The sequence below is a fragment of the Muntiacus reevesi genome, chromosome 3 (assembly GCF_963930625.1).
Source record: "Muntiacus reevesi chromosome 3, mMunRee1.1, whole genome shotgun sequence".
NCBI classification, from domain to species: Eukaryota; Metazoa; Chordata; class Mammalia; order Artiodactyla; family Cervidae; genus Muntiacus; species Muntiacus reevesi.
The window spans coordinates 60,273,283-60,293,157 of record NC_089251.1 but is presented as its reverse complement, the minus strand read 5'-3'; the positions used below and the strand labels follow the sequence as shown (position 1 = coordinate 60,293,157).

General features: G+C 37.8%; 1 protein-coding gene across 3 annotated transcripts in view; it reads left to right on the top strand.

The window, feature by feature from the left end:
* Positions 1-1,715: 1,715 nt before the first annotated feature.
* Positions 1,716-19,875, top strand: part of PAPOLG (poly(A) polymerase gamma) — a 32,242-nt gene continuing 14,082 nt past the window's right edge. For 2 of the 3 annotated variants that reach the window (XM_065929230.1, XM_065929231.1), the window contains exons 1-10: positions 1,716-1,950; positions 3,902-4,063; positions 5,540-5,606; positions 11,516-11,597; positions 11,830-11,939; positions 13,778-13,831; positions 15,657-15,768; positions 17,912-18,001; positions 18,633-18,771; positions 19,308-19,380. In XM_065929230.1, the coding sequence (XP_065785302.1) occupies positions 1,934-1,950; positions 3,902-4,063; positions 5,540-5,606; positions 11,516-11,597; positions 11,830-11,939; positions 13,778-13,831; positions 15,657-15,768; positions 17,912-18,001; positions 18,633-18,771; positions 19,308-19,380 (906 nt within the window). In that variant the 5' untranslated portion in view covers positions 1,716-1,933. The remainder of the gene's footprint in view (positions 1,951-3,901; positions 4,064-5,539; positions 5,607-11,515; positions 11,598-11,829; positions 11,940-13,777; positions 13,832-15,656; positions 15,769-17,911; positions 18,002-18,632; positions 18,772-19,307; positions 19,381-19,875) is intronic. The other variant, XM_065929232.1, reaches the window with a different exon arrangement.

Genomic DNA, 19,875 nt, shown 5'->3' with positions numbered 1-19,875 from the left:
GGCTACTCCATTTCTTCTAAGCGATTCTTGCCCACAGTAGTAGATATAATGGTCATGTGAGTTAAGTTCACCCATTCCAGTCCATTTTAGTTCGCTGATTCCTAAAATGTTGATACTTACTCTTGTCATCCCCTGTCTGACCACTTCCAATTTGCCTTGATTCATGGCCCTAACATTCCAGCTTCCTATGCAATATTGCTCTTTACAGCATCAGACTTTGCTTCCATCACCAGTCACATCCACAACTGAGTGATGTTTTTGTTTTGGCTATGTCTCTTCATTCTTTGCAGTTATTTCTCCACTGATCTCCAGTAGCATATTAGGCACCTACCAATCTGGGGAGTTCATTTTTCAGTGTCATATCTTTTTGCCTTTTCATACTGTTCAAGGCAAGAATAGTGAAGTGGTTTGCCATTCCCTTCTCCAGTGGACCACGTTTTGTCAGAACCCTCCACCATGACCCATCTGTCTTGGGGTGACACGGATTAGGTTTCCAATAAATATTTTTGAATAAATGAATCTATCTTCCCTATCTATTGTTACATTCCAAGAAAAAGCAGCTTATTAACATTCTTATTTAGTGTTTTAAATTAACTTTTTAAAATTCGTCATCATTTTCCCATTTTCATCCTCATTCACATGAAACATGATCTCCATTATCTGAACTCATGTGATTTTGATTCAGCCGTGTGTTTATCCCTCACTGTTTTATCCTGTGCGTTTTAGCCGCTCAGTCGTGTCTCTTTGTGACCCCATGGACTGCAGCCTATCAGACTCCTCTGTTCATGGGATTCTCCAGGCAAGAATACTGGAGCAGGTTGCCATGTCCTCCTCCACAGGATCTTCCCAACCCAAAGACTGAACCCAGGTCTCCCTCAATGCAGAAGGATTCTTTACCATCTGAGCCACCAGGGAAGCCCTAGCTGATTGGTGTTGCTGCTGCTGCTAAGCCGATTCTGTCGTGTCCGACTCTGTGCGAGCTCATAGACGGCAGCCCACCAGGCTCCTCCTTCACTGGGATTCTCCAGGCAAGACCACTGGAGTGGGTTGCCATTTCCTTCTCCAAAGCATGAAAGTGAAAAGTGAAAGTGAAGTTGTTCAATCGTGTCCGACTCTTCTCGACCCCATGAACTGCAGCCTACCAGGCTCCTCCATCCATGGGATTTTCCAGGCAAGAGTACTGGAGTGGGGTGCCATTGCCTCCTCCGACCTGACTGCTAGAAGGTCATAAACCAGGGGAAGGTACTTAGAGGTGAACAGTTAGTCTCCAATTTACAAGCTCGCTGCACTCCCAGGTAATTATAAAGTCACACGTTCCTAGCTGTGCCCTCACGACATAATCGCCTCAAGGAATAGCTTGATTAAATTACATATAACTGATTAAAATAACGGTGTTGTATAACGGAAGAGTTAAAGTAATATTTGCTAGGCAAGGTTGTGTAGTTTCTTTAAATATATGACATAGGCTTTCACAAGATAAACAAGGAATACATGTTTCAAGTTACCTTCCAAGCAGTTGGCCTGGAGAGACAGTCCCACTGACAAAGGAGGGAATGAAGCACTCCTCCAGAGCGGCGTTTGCAGCCCAAACCTGCGCCTCTGTGGGCGGGGCCACTGAGCCTACCGAGACCTAAAGCGGGAGGGGGCGGGGTCGAGGGCGGGCCCAGGCCCCCAGGGGCGGGGCCGCAGCGGCCGAGGGGCAGGCTGGGAAGCGGCGCCATATTGGCGTCGGCCGCGCTGTATTGTCATAAATAGAGCCGGTTTTGTGGTGTTTTCACTACTCGGTTAGATGCCTCGGCTGTAGTAAGTGAGAGAGTGAGCGTGCAAGCGAGTTACAAGCAAGCGGAGGAAAGTGGACAGGAGGAGAAGGGAAGAGCAAGAACAGGACTCCAGAGCGAAAGACAACTCGCCGGTGAGGGAGACGCAGGAAGCGATGAAAGAGATGTCTGCGTAAGTGGTGGGGGGCGGCGGTTAGGGGTGAGGCAGAACTGAGTGGGCTGGGGTGGCCAGCCCGGACCCCGTTTCCGTTCCCTGCCTCTCGCGTCCTGTCCAGAGCTCTCGTGTAGTCTCCTTCCGACCGGTCGGCAAGGGCACCTCCCCTACACCCGGCGGCTCACCTGGCCAGACTCGGGGACTCTAGGAGTCCCCATCTGTTCCCTGGCTGCCCTATCTCCGAGGACGCCCCCAGACTAGGTTGCGGCGGGAGAAAGGCCCGTGTGTCTGTGGGGGAAAATTGTCGGTCACTCTCCTGCCCCCAGCGCTGTCTGAGCCGGTCTCTGCTCCTGTCTGCATTGGCGCAAATACCATCCCCCTACCTCCCCCTCCTCCCTTCCTGACCGGCTGTCTTCAGGTCTTCTGGAGTGCATTCACTCCTATCCAAGCCCATGGGTTTCTCTTTTTAGTCAAGCTATGGTTTTTTCACCCTTCCCTCATTTCCCCACCTATCCACGGTACATCTGCCAGTCTATACCTCCTGGTCATACTTTGATAAGTCAGGAGCAGTGTCGGTGCTTGGCAAGATTTTGTTGTAACTTCTTACGTTTTGGTTTATTAGGAAATAATTTAAACATACAGAAAAATGCCGAGAATAACATAACAGCATCATTTACGTACCCATCATCCATCTCCCAAAGCATAACGTTCCGTGTGTGTGTGTGTGTGTGTACACACATATCTTTAGTTAAACCGAACATACTGAATACATCTGAAGGAATTCTGTTACCTCCTCCTCTAGGCCCATTCATCTCCCTCCCTGGAGTTCCCCACAGTTCTGAATTTGATGCTTATGCGGCATATTTTTTTAATGCTATTACTGCATACGTATATGACCACAATCAGCATTGTTTTACTTGTTTTTAAACTTCATATGACTAGTACCACACTTGTCATTCAACAACTTCTTTAGTGCAACATATGTCTTTGAGATTTGTCCATGATAGTATTTTTCAGCTCTAATTAATTCACACTAATACTGTATTGTATTCCTTTGTAGGGATACATTCTGATTTAGTCCATTTCCTGTTAGTGATTATTTTAGGTTTTTTTCTAAGTTTTTTTTTTTTTTAATGTCACAGTGTGGTAGTGAACATTTTTGCACATGTCTCCTTGTGCACTTATCCAAGAGTTTCTCCAGTGTGTTTACTTCTCCAGGGATTATGTCACTTGCTTTTGTTTTCCTGTCCAGATGAGAGAGGTTCAGAACCATGGATTTGGAATTTTAGTGCTAGTAGGGACCTTGATAGCCAGCATTTTCAGCACAGAGATAAGAAAGTGGGACTCAAGATCATAGTTGGTATCATAGACTTCATTTAGACAGTGAAGAGAACAATTAGCTAGAATCACAGAATGTTAGGACTATAAAATCTGATGGAAGCAACGGATGTTAATAGGTTTCTCAGGGACACATCTAGTGATTTCTTTTTAAAAGCTAGAGTATTTCATAAGGACCTTCTAATGAAATAATTTTGTTTTTTTCCTGGGGTTGGGGGTCATTGTTTTTTACTCAGAGCTTTCTTTGAAGTGGCTGACTGCTTTTCAAAGGTGGTACTTGACTTAAGTCTGCAGGATATTCTCAAGGTGGCCCTGGCCCAGCTCCCATTCAGGCTCTTTGCATTTGAGCTGAGTGGTGTTGGCACAGTTGTCCTGATGCCAACACAGGCTGCTTTTGACTTGAAAAGACATCCTAACCATGAAAGCTTGAAGCAGAATGAATAGTCCTTCATCTCCATAAGCACAAAATATCCTTTTTTCCTTAAAAGGCGGGGGGGGGGGGGGGTGGACACCAACCCAGTAGTACTGTGTAAACTTTTAAGGTAGCTAAATTAATGAGCGGATTGAGAGATTTAATGTATCAGTAAATGAAACTTTAAATTTTTTCTGCTGTTTCATTTTTCTTGAACAGAAACACCGTGCTGGACAGCCAGCGTCAACAAAAGCATTATGGAATCACCTCTCCAATTAGCTTGGCATGCCCTAAAGAAATTGATCATATTTACACACAGAAATTAATTGATGCCATGAAACCATTTGGAGTGTTTGAAGATGAGGAAGAATTGAACCATAGGTATGTCGTTTAAAAAGCAAAGTATTTTACAGTACATTCTTTAATCATTACTTCTATAAACATATATTCATGTACCAGTGATGTCCCTGTGTAGGGATATAAAAATGACAAAATGAAGAGAAAACTTGGCCGTCCAAGAGCTTAGAGGAGGAAACTAGCAATTAGCCAAGTAAGTAAAATAAACACAGTGTTACATATGACAGTTGCCGGCTGAGAAAAAAAAAAAAAAAAAGCCGTGAGTGAGGTTGTCAAGGAAGTCGTCATTGACGTTTGAGGGAAATTTTGAAAGTGAGGAAAGAGCTATGTGCATTTGATGGAAGAGCAGTCTAGGCAGAGGCTTGAGATAGGACCATACCCGGTATATTAATAGATAGCAAGGTAACCTAGGTATATGACACAGAGTGAACAAGAAGGGGAATGTGGGCTTAAAAAAAATGAAGTGGGAAGGAGCTTGGAGGGAAAGGTCATTTAGGACCTTGAAAGCCATTATAAAGGTTTTGGCTTTTACTCTGAGATGGGAAGCTGTTAGGGATTGACAGATTGAGTAGCAGATTGACATGATTGATTCATGTTTAACACAGTCACTCTGGCTGCTTTACTGAGGTAGTCTGTAGAGGGGTCAAAGTCAGAAGCAAGGAAACTAGTTAGGAGACTGTTCTAATAACGCAACGAAGAAATGGTGACTGGAACTAGGGGGATGGCAGTGGAGGTGATAAGAGGTAGTAGAATTCTGGATGTCTTCTAAAGGTACATCTTCTGGATGTCTTGTTTAATAACTGGAATGGGGGGTGGGAGGGGCATCAAGGATGATGCCAAGATTTTTGGTCTCAGCATCTGGAAGGATGGTATTCCATTACCTAAGAAAGGCTGAGGGAGAAGCAAGTTTGGAGAGATCAGGAATTCAGTTTCTCATGTGTTATCTTTGAGATGCCTGAACTTTTTTTTAATCAGGATTTGGATATGCCATCGGTCGCAAGTTTGTTTTAATATCAAATTGCTTTTATTAAGTTAAATTTTATGAAAAATTAGCCAATAAATAATTTGCCTGTTTTTATTATCCAAAAACTTGTAACTGTCAATGAGAGTACTGACTTCTACTATTACCACACTGAATTGATTTTATTCCATAGTAAGGCCAAGAAAGTTGACAGTTCAGTTGGCCTCTGCAGCCTTATTGAAGGTAATTTTGATTTTTTTTTTTAACTAGGCTTTTTGAATTTTGAAAAAATAGCTCAAAAACCAAAATACTATCATCACATTTATCGTCTCTTTGGAACTCTTAGGAACCTAAGAATGCCAAAGAGATGTGCCTTGTGTCAACAGATGTGATAGCATTAGCACGTGTATAATATGCTTTTACTCTAGCACCAACATAAAGGTACTGCCTATATGTTTAATTACTTTTTAAAATACTGTTTGTTTTTGGTGGGGGTTTTTTGTTTGTTTTCATCTGAAGCATGTTATTTTTTATTATAGGCTGGTTGTTCTTGGTAAACTGAACAATCTAGTAAAAGAATGGATTTCTGAGGTCAGTGAGAGTAAGGTAAGACTCTAAATTGAATTCATAGTTTCATTGTGTTCTGGTAACAAAACGCAGAGTTGAGAATGATCAAAAATAGATTAAACGTTTTTAGTACACTTAGAAATGAATTGTTCTAGACAGTTGAAGTGAAGAGAAAGTCACTTAGTTGTGTCCAGCCCCTTTCCACCCCATGGACTATATATATAGTCCATGGAATTCTCCAAGCCAGAATACTGGAGTGGGTAGTCGTTCCCTTCTCCAGGGGACCTTCCCAACCCAGGGATCGAACCCAGGTCTCTTGCATTACAGGTGGATTCTTTACCGGCTGAGCCACCAGGGAAGCCCTCTAGACAGTTGAGTCCTAAATAAATGAGGATTTACCCCAGAGGTAGCCAGTGTCTGACTACATTTCCACATAAATGTCTTCCTTGACTCACATGTAGTAAACCAAACTTTAAATACTGAAATTTTAAAAGCCAGATTTCAGAATTCTTGTGAAATGCTAGGTATGGCAGCACTGGGCCTTTCTTTGGGCAAGGCCAGAAGAGGCTTAAATGGAATTGGGCTATTCCCCCCTGGTGCCTCATGGTCCCCATTACTCCCTGCTCTCTCAGACATAGCAACTGTCAGTTATCAGTTTCTGTTTCTTATGTGTATACTTGCCTCATTTGCGGACCTGCCTGGCCTATGAGACTTTGGAGTTTGCAACCCCTAACTTATGATTACACTGCTTTTTTCCCCTCCAGTAGCTTAGCTTTTTTCCTTCTAAAATCAATTACATATCTCTTGCTTTCTTAGAATCTTTTGAATATGATTGAATTCATTTGTTTGGGAATCTTCATTGGCTGTAGTAAAATGAGATAGGGCATGTTCAATTGGATAATACTGTTTGTCCCTTTACTAAATGGTTCAGACTGTTGTGTTTTAAATTTTTAGTTTAGTTTTTTTTTTTTTTTAATAGTTTTCCCATCTCTTAACAGCTATCAGCTGAAAGTTAATGGCTCACAGCAGTAGTGTCTCTGTAAAATCCCTTTCTGCCCATTAATTTGCATCAGTTTAGAAATTACACACCTGTTAGAATTCTTTTACAACTTTTATTATTTCCTTTTGTAACCTTTGATATTTGTATAAAATTGGTTCTTTCAAGCAGTGGGCTCTGAATAAGGTTATGAGGGACTGTGCTAAGTCTGCAGTCATTGAGTTTAAATAAATGGTCTTTACACTATTGACTTTTGCTGCCAAATGACTATCTGGCTCATTTTTGAGCTCACAGCAGGGTTATCAATAGTTGAAATTTTCTGTTAGGTTGAATTCTGAGCAGGTGAAATGCTAGTCATGAGTAATTAAAAAAAAAAAGTCATGCTTGTTTCTCTGCTACTAGCTGATCAATTCATTAATAAACTTGTCTTATTTACTTGCACAACCTCAGGACAGAGCTCAGGCATTGAATGAATGTTGGGGAACCTGTTGTCTCTGTCTATAATCAGCCCATAATTGCTGTGGGTATGCAAACCAGATACACAAATTGCTAGAATTGATTTAAAATCAGAGTAACAAGCTCTTTTACTTCTTGTATTGTCTTTGTGTCATCTAATGTGGTTATACAGAAGTCTTTGCTCTCATACATATTCTAGGATACGTCAAGGGAAGTCAAGTATTAACTATTCACAAAAAAGAGCTAGATACTTTATTGAGAGATGCACCTAACTAATTTTCTTACTGGGTGGTTTTTTTGCACCTAAAAGAAAAATTAGTAGAGTCTGTTCCAAGGTCAAACGTTTTTTAAATTTTTTAAAATTGCTTTCCCCTCATTTTATTCACATCAGTACTTTAATTTACAAATTTCACTAGCTGGTTTCCATTTAATTTCTGGGCATAAAATCACTGTTAAAAATTTGAGGCATTATCACTATTTGATTTTTTTTTTTTTTTAAGCAAATAAAATACAATTATTTTTTTTAATTTAATTGGTTTTAGCATCTTCCTTTGCATAGACACAGTGATTGGTCATTTTCAATACCATAATCCTCTGTCGTTTATACCTATTTTATGTGGAAAATATCAAAAGGATTTGAGTTAGGTCAAATATCATTTTAATATTCTGTGCATAGTTGGAATATTTAAACAATCTAGAACTCCAAATCATTTTAGTTAAATACTGTGGTTTGTGGTGAAAATCTTTTACTGTTTATCACTTTCTCATAAATCATAAAAGAATCATGCTTTTCAAAGTGGGAAGGGAAACTCAACAGGGCTTTTCTATCCTTTTGTTTCATGTTCGTCATTAATAATTTTATTAACTCCTTTCTAGCTATAAAATTATTTGTGGTACTCTTGAAACATACCCATTAAGTAGAGAAAGTGACAAACATAATATCCTGTTATACATATATTTTTAATCAAACTAATTAGCAGATACAACTCTTTGGAACTTGGACTAGGCATTTTGGGGAAATGCATAGAAGTAGTAGGCGTAGTTCTCACCTTCAAGGAATGTAAATATAGTTGAAGTGATGGAATTAACATACAGGGAAGAAAAAAAATAAATGTAGTATGAAAGAGCACATGGAGGGGATAAGAGCTTCTTATAAGGAGGTGGGTAATCAAAGAAAGCTTCATGAGGAAGGTGGGACTTGAAGTGAACTTTGAAAAATAGATGGAATTGAGATAGCAGAAAGGACAGCAAGCATTTGAGGCAAAAGTGAAAGTGTTAGTCACTCAATCATGTCTGACTCTTTGTGACCCCATGGACTGTATGTAACCCGCCCGGTTCCTCTGTCCATGGAATTTTCCAGGCAAGAATACTGGAGTGGGTTGCCATTCCCTTCTCCAGGGGATCTTCCCAACCCAGGGATCAAACCAGGGTCTCCTGCATTACAGGCAAATTCTTTACCAGCTGAGCCACCAAACTCTTGGCCCATTTGAGGCAAGGAAAATGGCAAATGCAATGGAAAGGAGACTAGGTTATGTAATATGTTGGCAGTTGGAGCTTCAGAAGGGAATATCAAGAGACAAGGCAAGAAAGATCCTTAAGAGCATACCATGGAAGTCCTTAGGATCCAAGGGTCAGTATCCAGAAAAGAATGCATTGGTAAGTTTCGAGCAAAAGAGTTATGTGATAGAGTTAAACATATCAGCCAGTGAATTTTTTACAAAATGGGATTTAGAAATAAAAACTAATGGCAAGAGAGTAATTTATGATACTATTAAATAGCACAGAGTGGAGGTGGGTGGGGAGGAAGTGATGTGTAAGGGATATAATTTAAGAATTAGTAATCCAAAAAGAACAATAATGGTTTATAGGTATGGGCAGTAAGGAAAATGAGGAACAGAAAAAGAACTCAGAAGGAGGGATACCTGGTTTATCATGGGATTTTTTTTTGTTAGGTTTCAGTCATGGTTACTGAAGTGAATCAGAAAGTGTGAGTGAAAATATCTGATGGGCAGTTAGAAGTGGCTCTAGAGAGAGGTGAAAAGTAGCATTGTAATTCTGATACAGCCCAAAATATGTAAAGTTGTTAGATTACCTCTCATGAGGAGATCATTTTAAGAATGACCCCACTTTCTTGCAGAAATATTATGGAGCTAGAATCAAGAAATTAAGCATATCTATTACAAGAACTAAAGGGGAGATGGAATTAGTCAACTGTGACAACTACAGAGCTGAAAGTGCGTTAATTTAGTAGTTGAGGGTTCTACTGTTGAGAGTCACCAAGGAGTCAGAGACAGGCAGTTGAAGGGGACAAGTAAGGTCAAATGATAGAAAATATTTTTCTTAAGATAGGGATATATGCATCTGTCTGTGTGTGTGTGTGTGAGTGATGTATGCATCTCTGTGTGTCTGCTCAGTCGTGTCTGACTGTGACTGTATGGACTGTAGTGTGTCAGACTCCTCTGTACATGGGATTTACCCAGCAAGAAGACTGCAATGGATTACCACTTCCTCCTCCAGGGGATCTTCTTGACCCAGGGATCTTATGTCTCCTGCACTGGCAGGCAGATTCTTTACCACTGTGCCACCAAAGAAGCCCATGTATGCATGTATACTGGACACAAATTTGTTTTGTCTGTCCTCTGAGAATACCTTCATTACTTCAGGCTACAATCAAATAAATTTTATAAATCTCAGCTCACTAAATTTGACAAATGTAGTATGTATCAGTAGCATTTAGGCAGTTTTTTTTTAATTGAGGTATAGTTTATTTACAATATGTAAATGTTAGGTGTACAACATAGTGGTTTGCAATTTTTAAAGGTATGCACCACTTAAAATTATTTTAAAATATGGCTGTGTTCCCTGTGCTGTACAGTATGTCCTTGTACTTTATTTTATACATAGTAGTTTGTACCTCTTAATCCTCTACCCCGTTGTGTCCCTCTCCCCACTGGTAACCACTATTAGTTCTCTGTATCTACAAGTCTGTTTCTTGCTGTTATATTCACTTGTTTTTTACATTCACATGTAAGTAATAACATACAACATTTGTGTTTCTCTGTCTGACTTACATAAGCATAATACCCTTGAAATCCATCCATGTTGTTGCAAATGGCAAAATTTTATTTTTTTACGACTGAGTACTATTACATTATACACACATACATACACACACTGCATCTTTATCCATTCTTCTGTTGATGGACATTTAGGTTGCTTCCATGTCTTGACTACTATAAATAATGCTGCTAAGATCACGAGGGTAGTAGTTCAGTCTCTCAGTCTTGTTCGACTCTGCGACCCCATGGGCTGCAGCACGCCAGGCTTCCCTGTCCATCACCAGCTCTCGAAGCTTGCTCAAACTCATGTCCATCGAGTCAGTGATGCTATTCAACCATCTCATCCCCTGCTGTCCCCTTCTCCTCCTGCCTTCAGTCTTTCCCAGCATCAGGGTCTTTTCCAGTGAGTCAGTTCTTCGCTTCAGATGACCAAAGTATTGGAGTTTCAGCTTCCGCATCAGTCCTTCCAATGAATAATCAGGACTGATTTCCTTTAGGATTGACTGCTTGGATTTCCTTGCAGTCCAAGGGAGTCTTGAGAGTCTTCTCCATCACCACAGTTCAAAAGCATCAATTCTTTGGTGCTCAGCTTTCTTTATGTCCCACTCTCACATCCATACATGACCATTGGAAAAACCACAGCCTTGACTATACAGACCTTTGTCAACAAAGTGACGTCTCTACTTTTTAATATGCTGTCTAGGTTTGTCATAGCTTTTCTTCTAAGGAGCAAGCGTCTTTTAATCTCATGGCTGCAGTCACCATCTGCAGTGATTTTGGAGCCCAAGAAAATACAGTCTATCACTGTTTCCATTGTTTCCCCATTTATTTGCCATGAAGTGATGGGACCAGATGCCATAATCTTCATTTTTTGAATGTTGAGTTTTAAGCCAGCATTTTCACACTCCTCTTTCACTTTCAAGAGGCTCTTTAGTTCCTCTTCGCTTTCGGCCATTAGGGTGGTATCATCTGCATATCTGAGGTTGTTGATATTTCTCACAGCAGTCTTGATTCCGGCTTGTGATTCGTCCAGCCCTGCACTTATAATATATTCTGCATAGGAGCTAAATAAGCAGGTGACAATATACAACCTTGACATACTCCTTTCCCAATTTATATATGTTACAATTTAGATATGTACCCAACATGAAGGTACATATCTTTTTGAGTTAATGTTTTTATTTTCTTCCGATATATTCCCAGGAGTGTGGTCCAGTAATTGCTGGATCATATGGTAGTTCTATTTTTAGTTTTTTTAAGGAAGCTTCCAATTGTTTTCTACAGTTGTTGGCACCAATATATTGATACATTCCCATAAATAGTCTGTAAGGATTACCTTTTCTTCACATCCTCGCCAATGTTTTTTAGAGCACTTAGGCAGTTTTAATGTGAAATAATTTGAATAATTAAATGCCTTTTATATTTTTTTATTTTAGAATCTTCCACCTTCTGTTGTGGCTACTGTTGGTGGAAAAATTTTTACTTTTGGCTCCTACAGACTTGGAGTACACACCAAAGGTAATTCCTTTTCTGTGTTTTACTGGTAAGAACTTTGAATAACAAACTTATTTATTGCTTATAATTAGAAAATACAGGGGGAAAAAATTCCCATTATCTCATCACTCAGAGTTAATCAGTGTTAACATTTTCCTATACTCATTTTACATAGTTTCTTCTGTACATATGTTTTTGTTTACAAAAATGTAATACATACTCAATATACTGTTCTTAATAATACTTTGATTTGCAGGAGCTGACATTGATGCACTTTGTGTAGCCCCAAGACATGTGGAGAGATCTGATTTTTTTCAGTCTTTTTTTGAAAAGTTGAAACATCAAGATGGCATTAGAAACTTAAGAGTAAGTATCCTCTGTTATTTAATATTTTTAATTTGTTAACAAATAACATCAAAAGCTAGGGCTTGTGATGATTGATATATTTAAGAAGTTGCTATATCTTAAACTAATGGATGGTGATTTAAAACATGGGCTTTTTTAAAAATTGGAGGATAATTGCTTAAAATGTTGTACTGGTTTCTGTCGTACAACTATGTGAATCAGCCGTTAAGTATAGATACGTGTCCTCTCCCTCTTCAGCCTCCCTCCCTCCCCATCCCCATCCCATTCCTCTGGGTTGTCACAGCACCAGACTGAACTCCCTGTGTTATATAGCAGCTTGCCACACTAGCTGTCTGTTTTACTCATGGTAGTGTATGTGTCAGTGTTACTATCTCAGTTTGTTCCCCACCTCTTCCCCACTCTGTGTCCACCACAAGTCCGTTCTCTGTGTCTGCCCTGCAGATAGGCTCACCAGTACCATTTTTCTAGGTTTCATATTTGAGTCAACATAGGATATTTGTTTGTGTTTTTCTGACTTCACTCTGTATCAACAGGCTCTAGGTTCTTCCACCTTAGTTCAGCTGACTCAGATTTGTTCCTTTTTAAGATTGAGTAATATTCCATTATATATAAAAACATGAGCTTTTTAGTTATACAGACTTTGATTGAGTCTAAAATCTACCACATATGAAATAGTGGATTTTGGTCAAGTTACCTATTCTCTCTGAGTCTCAGTTTCCTGAGCTATAAAATGACAATCTAGTGATAACTTTCTTATAAAGTTTTTTGGAGGATTGAGATAATTTACATAAATCAGTTACTGTAATATCTGGTAAATGGTTGATGCCTATCAAATTGTGGCTGCTATTATGTGTAAGGTTCTATTAGTAACTCTTCATGTGTGTATATCTAGCTGTTCATTCAGCAAATAAAATTTCAGCACCAGTGATTCATCCAATATGGCCTTAGTCCCCCAAATACAAGAGTGAACAAAACATAGTTTATGGGATGGAGGGATTGGGGGAACTAAACAAACAGTTTATTTATTTATCTATTTATTATTTTTGCTGTGCTGGGTTTTCATTGCTGCTCATGGGCTTTCTCAGTTGTGGCGAGTTGGGGGGCTACTCCTCGTTGCAGCCTTTGGCTTCTCACTGCAGTGGCTTATCTTGTTGCAGAGCACAGGCTCTAGGCACCTGGGCCCAGTAGTTGTGGGGCACAGGCTTTGTTGCTCCAAAGCATGTGGAATCTTCTCCAACCAGGGGTCGAATATGTGTCCCCTGCCTTGACAGGCAGATTCTTAACCACTGGACCACCAGGCAAGTCCAACAAACGGTTTTAATGTAATTTCAAGTGCTTGGATAAGGTGAAGCTCAGAGGATCTTGTTATTTGGGTTTCTGGGAATGGAGGAGGAGGTTAAGAATTCATTAGGTGGAGGGATTAGGAGGGCTCGAGAGAAACATTCCTACTAAATCCAAACTATATAGGTTTTTTTTTGCTAAATTAGTCATGAGATCTGATACTTTATTTACACTAGTGCTCTTGGTAAATAATCAGTTTTCAATTTAAGTTCCAACAAATAGTAAATACCCAGATGATAGCATTTTTCCCTGCCAGTTTCTGATGAGTATTTTTAGGAGGATAATAACTTAGATAACTACTCTCATGGATATTTTGCATATCTTAGATAACACAGTCACAGAGTAGAAGTACTTGGTTACCTAGAATGAGAAACCAAAATTTTCATATTTTCTACTGAGTTAGAAATTGGGAGAAAAAGTATTCACATTATTGGCATTTGAGAAGGACAGAGAAAAGATTACACCTTATTTGTTGTAATTGTTTTCTTCTTTTGCAGGCTGTAGAAGATGCCTTTGTGCCTGTTATAAAATTTGAATTTGACGGAATTGAAGTAAGTGTTATCTATTTTTCTGACTTTACAGTTGAACTATTTAACCTGTATGGGGTGTTTTTTTGGTACTGTTCTGTATTTTTTAAAAATCAGATTTACAAAGGCCTGTATTTTAAGGAATCAAATAGTCTAGTCATGGTGAATCCTTCCTCACCGTGGAAGATGAACCAACCTCCATCCCTGCCCCCATTATTTTTATACACATCTGTCTCATTCCTATAATCTCCTAAAATAATATTATTATAGTTTTAGTCAGAGCAGTATTCATTGTTTTTGTTATTATGATCTTATAAATACTGTTCAAAACTAAGCACAAAATGTACTAGGTTACCATTCTTTACTATGTGACTTTTGTTTTCTTGAAGTTAATGTTTTGTGTCTTGTTTCCTTGATTTTTATACTTTCACTAATTCAAACTCAGTCTCTCCTGATTGTCTAAATCTCCATTAAATAAATTTGGATTTCTCAGGTGTTCTGTCATTAATATCTTGGAAAAATATCTCACTGATTCTTCTCATCTATTCTAATCTACTCTGATTGGCCTCTATGAGTGATACACAGCTGTTTTTCTGACTTCTCTCTTCACTGATCCTGGGATTTCCTTTTGCCTCTCTAGTTTTCTTTTCTCTTGACTTGCTCTCTTTTTAGAGGCACTCATCCACCAGTTTCCCTAAAAAGAGCACATATTTTTGAGATCTTACATGTTTAAAAATGTCTTTATTCTGTTCTCACACCAAATTGATATGTTGGCTAAGTATAGTGGGAAATAATTTTTTTCTTAGGATTTTGAAGGCCTTGTTTGCTTCATTGTCATCTCGTTCCTATACTCTCTTGAGGAATGTGAAACCCATTTGATTCCTCATCCTTTGTATGTGACCTGTTTTGTCTTTTTAGCCACTGTGTGGTTTTCTTTTTTCCCCCTGGTCTTCATCATTGTAAAATTCGTGGTAATACACTTTGTTTTGTTATGTATCTTTTCAAACAGATGTGCTAAGGCACTCAGTTCCTTCAATTTGGAAATACCTGTCCTTCAGCTCTTGGAAATTGTATTGAATTCTGTTGTGTTTCCTGCCTTTGTTTTCTGTCCTCCTGGAACTCCTCTCACATTTTTGAACCCCCAGGACTGCCCTTTTTTTTTTTAACCTTTTCCTTCCTACTTATAACTGTGTCTTCATATTTTGTTCTGATTTTTGGGCTTGTCTCATCTTTTAAAATTTTCTCTTGTTTTTCATTTCTGCCATCATACTTTATTTTCTAAGAATACTTCTTTATTCTCTAAATGTTCTTTTTTATTTATGAGTTTATTTACAGCTTCTTGTCCTTATTTCCTAGATACATTTTATCTGTGCTTTCTTCGATCTGCTCAGTCTGTTAACATTTGTCCATCCGTTTTCCAGCTTTCATAGTTTTTGCTGTTGTCTCCTACTGTGTTCTTTGATGTAGTGGGTTATGCCTTTAAAAACAATAACACTAGAACACAACAAAACAAAATTTTGCCAGTATTTTAGTGGGCTTTCAAGAGGAAATGAATGTAAATGTGTTGAATCTGCCATCTTTATCTAGAAATTTCACTCATGTGGTTTTGATTTTTTTTTTTTTTTAATGCTTGGCAAAATTAAAATGCTTTCCCTTCATTTGAAAACTGTTCTCCCAAAACTTTGCAGTGATTTTCCAGTGTGGTGTTGCCTTCATAGGCCTTTGGAAATTTTGGTAGAACTTACCAAACTAGTAATTAGAACTTTTTACATTTTTGAGATGGGAAAGACAGGGAGAATGGACTAGGAGAAAAAGTAATATTTCTCTCTTGCTTTTCTTTTTTCCAAAGATTGATTTAGTCTTTGCAAGATTGGCAATACAGACCATATCAGAAAATTTAGATCTAAGAGATGACTCTCGACTGAGAAGCCTTGATATCAGGTGTATTCGCAGCCTAAATGGTAAGCTTCTAAAAAGAAATTTCAGAAACCTGCTTGAAAATAGTTAGACAAATAGAGATCTTTTTGCAAAACTTTTATAAGAATTAGCCTTAGTTTAAAATGATATAATTTTTTTCATACAAGTAATCTGATCACATTTAACCATCATAAAACACAAATTTGAAATGTTTATAGAGGTGGTTCTCAGGCTTTTTGGTGTCAGGACCCCTTTACACTTTATAAACATTTTTTGAGGACCCCCCCCAAAATCTTCCATTTATGTGAATTATATTTATCAATATTTCATATTAGAAATAAAAAGTGAGAAATTTTTAAGATATTTACTTAGTCCATTTAAAAACAGCTATAATAAATCCATTTATAAGTGAATATAGATACATTTTTGTGTGAGAATGGCTGGTGTTTTGGCATTTTTGTGACTAATATTTTCTCATACCTGCTTTTAACTGTCAGTATCATAAAATTTTACTTTGATTGAAGCATAGGGAGAAAATCTGACTTCTTAAAGATATGTAATTGGAAAAGGGAGTATTTTAATAGCCTTTCACATAATTGTGGATATTTAATATTGCACCAAAACTTGACCAGTGACAGTTTGTTTTCTTTTTAACAGCTTTATTCAGGTATAATTACATACTATAAAATCCATCGTTTTTAAGTGTATAATTTAGCAGTCTTAGTATATTCAGAGTTTTACACTACAGTAGAATTTTAGAACATTTTTTAATCATTCTCGAAAGATCCCTCATACCCATTTGCAGTTATTCCCCTTTTCAACCTCCAGTGTCCAGCAACCATTTCTATCTCTGTAAATTTGCCTTTTCTGGATATTTCATATGAATGGGATCGTATAATTTGTGGTCTTTTGTGTCTGGCTTCTTTCACTTTCTGTAATATTTTTGAGGTTTATCCATGTTTGTAGCATACGTCAGTAATTTGTTCCCTTTTCTGATGAATTAAAAGTGATCTGTTTTACATATTGATTAGAATATAAAACCTGAAACTGTTATCAGTTAGCTTTTGTACACTATTACATTAAAATCTATTGGTGTGTCTGATTCTTTGAATGGATCTTTTACCCATGCATGAGTCTGTCTTATCATGCCTTAGATATGTGGAAAATAATGGCTCACAAAGTTATTTGGAGCTTCTAAATATTAACACACATTTTACTATAAAATAATTTTTAAAAAATCACATTCATCACTGTCACCACCAGTCTCATCAGAAAAGCCTAGGTCTTGGAAGGCTACTATCAAGCTCATAGTAGCAAATACTAGTTGTCCAAACTTCTGATTTTTACTTGAAAGGTCAAGTTTTATTGCAATAAATTTCATCATTTGGTTTTCTAAAAGTGAGGGACTCATTTTGTTCGTTTTTTATGAAATGTCTGCTAAATACCCAAAAATGAATAACCGCTGTTGTCTGTCAATCATTCTTCCTACTAAAACTGATGTTCCCTGAAAAAAAGAACATACTTAGCTTACCTTGAACAGGTTCAGACATCACACAAGTTCCTCTCCTGTTTTCTAACTGCAAACTTGTGGTGAAGATAATATCATCTACTAGTATACTTTGTTGGCACAACTTTGATTCAGTGCTTAGATCCCAGCAGTTTTATCCAACACTGGTTTCGCACCTTGAGTGCAAATTTAACATGGTGAAACAAAGAACGCATTAATGTTACAAAAATAGATTTGATCTAATAAGAGTCCCCAGGGCCCACACCTTGAGAACTACTGGTTTAGCGTATCTTCTTTAACTTAATCATTGTGTTTTGCTATATTTCCAGAGAGCAGCAATAAATTGCAGTATTTGTGGATAAGGTTTGCATTAAAGCAGTAGTAGTTTTCTAACTTAGAGGCGCTTGACGAACAGTAAAGACAAATGTGGAAAAAATATATATATATTTCAGATTCATCTCTTATTTTAATATTAGATTGTATTACCCATGTGCTGTTTAATTCTTTATAAGCAAAGTGATTTCTGTTATATAAGGACTAAATTTAAAGTACATGAAGAAATTAAACTTCATATTTTATTATCTTTGATATTTTTAGAATTTGAGAGTTGAAGTTAAAAGGCTGTTTGAATTAACTGGAATTTGTTGCATAATGAAAAATGAATGCTTTATGTTTTTCAGGATGTAGAGTTACTGATGAAATTTTGCATTTAGTGCCAAATAAAGAAACTTTCAGACTCACCCTAAGAGCAGTTAAACTATGGGCAAAGCGTAAGTATCCAAGGTCTTTAATTTTACCTTGAGTTATAAAATTACAATTTTCAGTTGCTCATGGTAGATAGACACAGGAAACTACTATGGGGGATTGAGGTACAGTAGTTTTGCAGGGGCTGTTTCTTTTTCACATGTGATGCTTCTGGTGCTCTGATGAGTGACTCTTTTTTTCTTCCATAGGTAAAAACTAAAAGCCCCTGACTACATCTTAGGTTTCAGCCAGGGAGTTAGAATGAGTTAGAACTTGAAGAGTAAAATCCTTACTCATCTTCAAGTTCTCCTGGGCAGAACCATCTTAATCATCTTTATCTCCATCGTCAGCCGTCTAGTATATAATAGGTGTGCAGTAAATTTTTTAAAGGAAGAACCTACAGTGATAGTTTTAACATTTTCTTTTTACCTTACAGCACTCTGTATTGGAGGGCAAAGTAGGAGATAAGATGAGTGACTTAGAGTTACTAACAAGAATGAGCCTGTCATGCAAGTCTGCTTGTTGATTTTAATGTTTCTGTAATGGAAAAGAGTTCCAAGCAAATCTTAGGAGAGCAGTTAAACTTTAAGCTGTTCCTTATACGTGAATGTCATGGATAGTAGATCCTAACAATAATTAACTATATTAATTTTCTAGGACGTGGTATTTATTCCAACATGCTGGGATTCCTTGGTGGTGTCTCCTGGGCAATGCTGGTTGCAAGAACTTGCCAATTATATCCCAATGCAGCAGCTTCTACTTTAGTTCATAAGTTCTTCTTAGTTTTTTCCAAATGGTAAGTAGTCATATACATATTTTTCTCTGCTTACTAACTTCTGGCTATGTGTATACTTATCTGGAAATTAAGAGTTATGCTTACAGTTTTTCTGTTGTCTTACATTCCTTTTTAAAAGTTATATTTTAAACATCAAATTTGAGGAAATGATGGGACATCAGATGCTGCTTTTTTCTAGGGGGTCTGTAAATGTGGGCCCTTAGCTAGTAAGAGTGGTCTTTGCTCTGCCAGTTACTAGCTCTATATAGGTTAAGATCTCATCTGTAAAAGAGAGATAATAACCACAGCTGCTGCATGTATTTATTAGGAGTATTCACAGTAAATGTTAGCTGTTGATGTTACTAAATTATCAGAGTTAAGTCTATGAAAGTAAGTGAGAAGGAAAGAAAAAATTCAGGTTTAAATTAGTTAAAGTTAATGGGCAAAGCAGTATTCACCCTTTCAGAGATCACCGCTTTAAAATAAGCAGCTTTTAACATTTCATGTAGTTCCTGAAGTGACGTCTTACATGAGTTTTTTTTCCTATTTCATGTTAGGGAATGGCCAAATCCTGTGCTGCTAAAGCAGCCAGAAGAAAGCAATTTGAATTTGCCAGTTTGGGATCCTCGGGTATGTAACTTATTAAAGCTTTCTAGGAAAAAGATACTTCTGTAAAGTGAAATCTAGTTAAGGATAATTCCCCTTGTTCCTGTTCATCTTCCTTCTGTGTAACTATATAGTCCTTTCCCTCCCTCTACGGTGTTTTTTGGTGCAGATGATTTGTGTCTCCAGTGCTGATCCAAATGTTAGGGCATTAAAAATCACCCGTATAAGATTTGATGAGTGGTTGTATCAACCAGGATGTCATAATCTATTGTTTAAAGCTGTCTTACAAGTAATTAGTTATTAATAATAAAATATCGACATATATAAAACATGTAATTTGCTGTGCAGTTTAAAGCAGATTCGTGGTCCCATGATAGCAGATCTCTCACCTTGCATTTTAATTTGCTTTTAGAGTACTGATTCCTGAGTAACCAAAGGGAAGGTGTGGAAAGAGGAAAGAGGATAGAGGACCTTTGGACCAGATAATCCTCTTTGCACTTACTATTATATTTCCTTGGT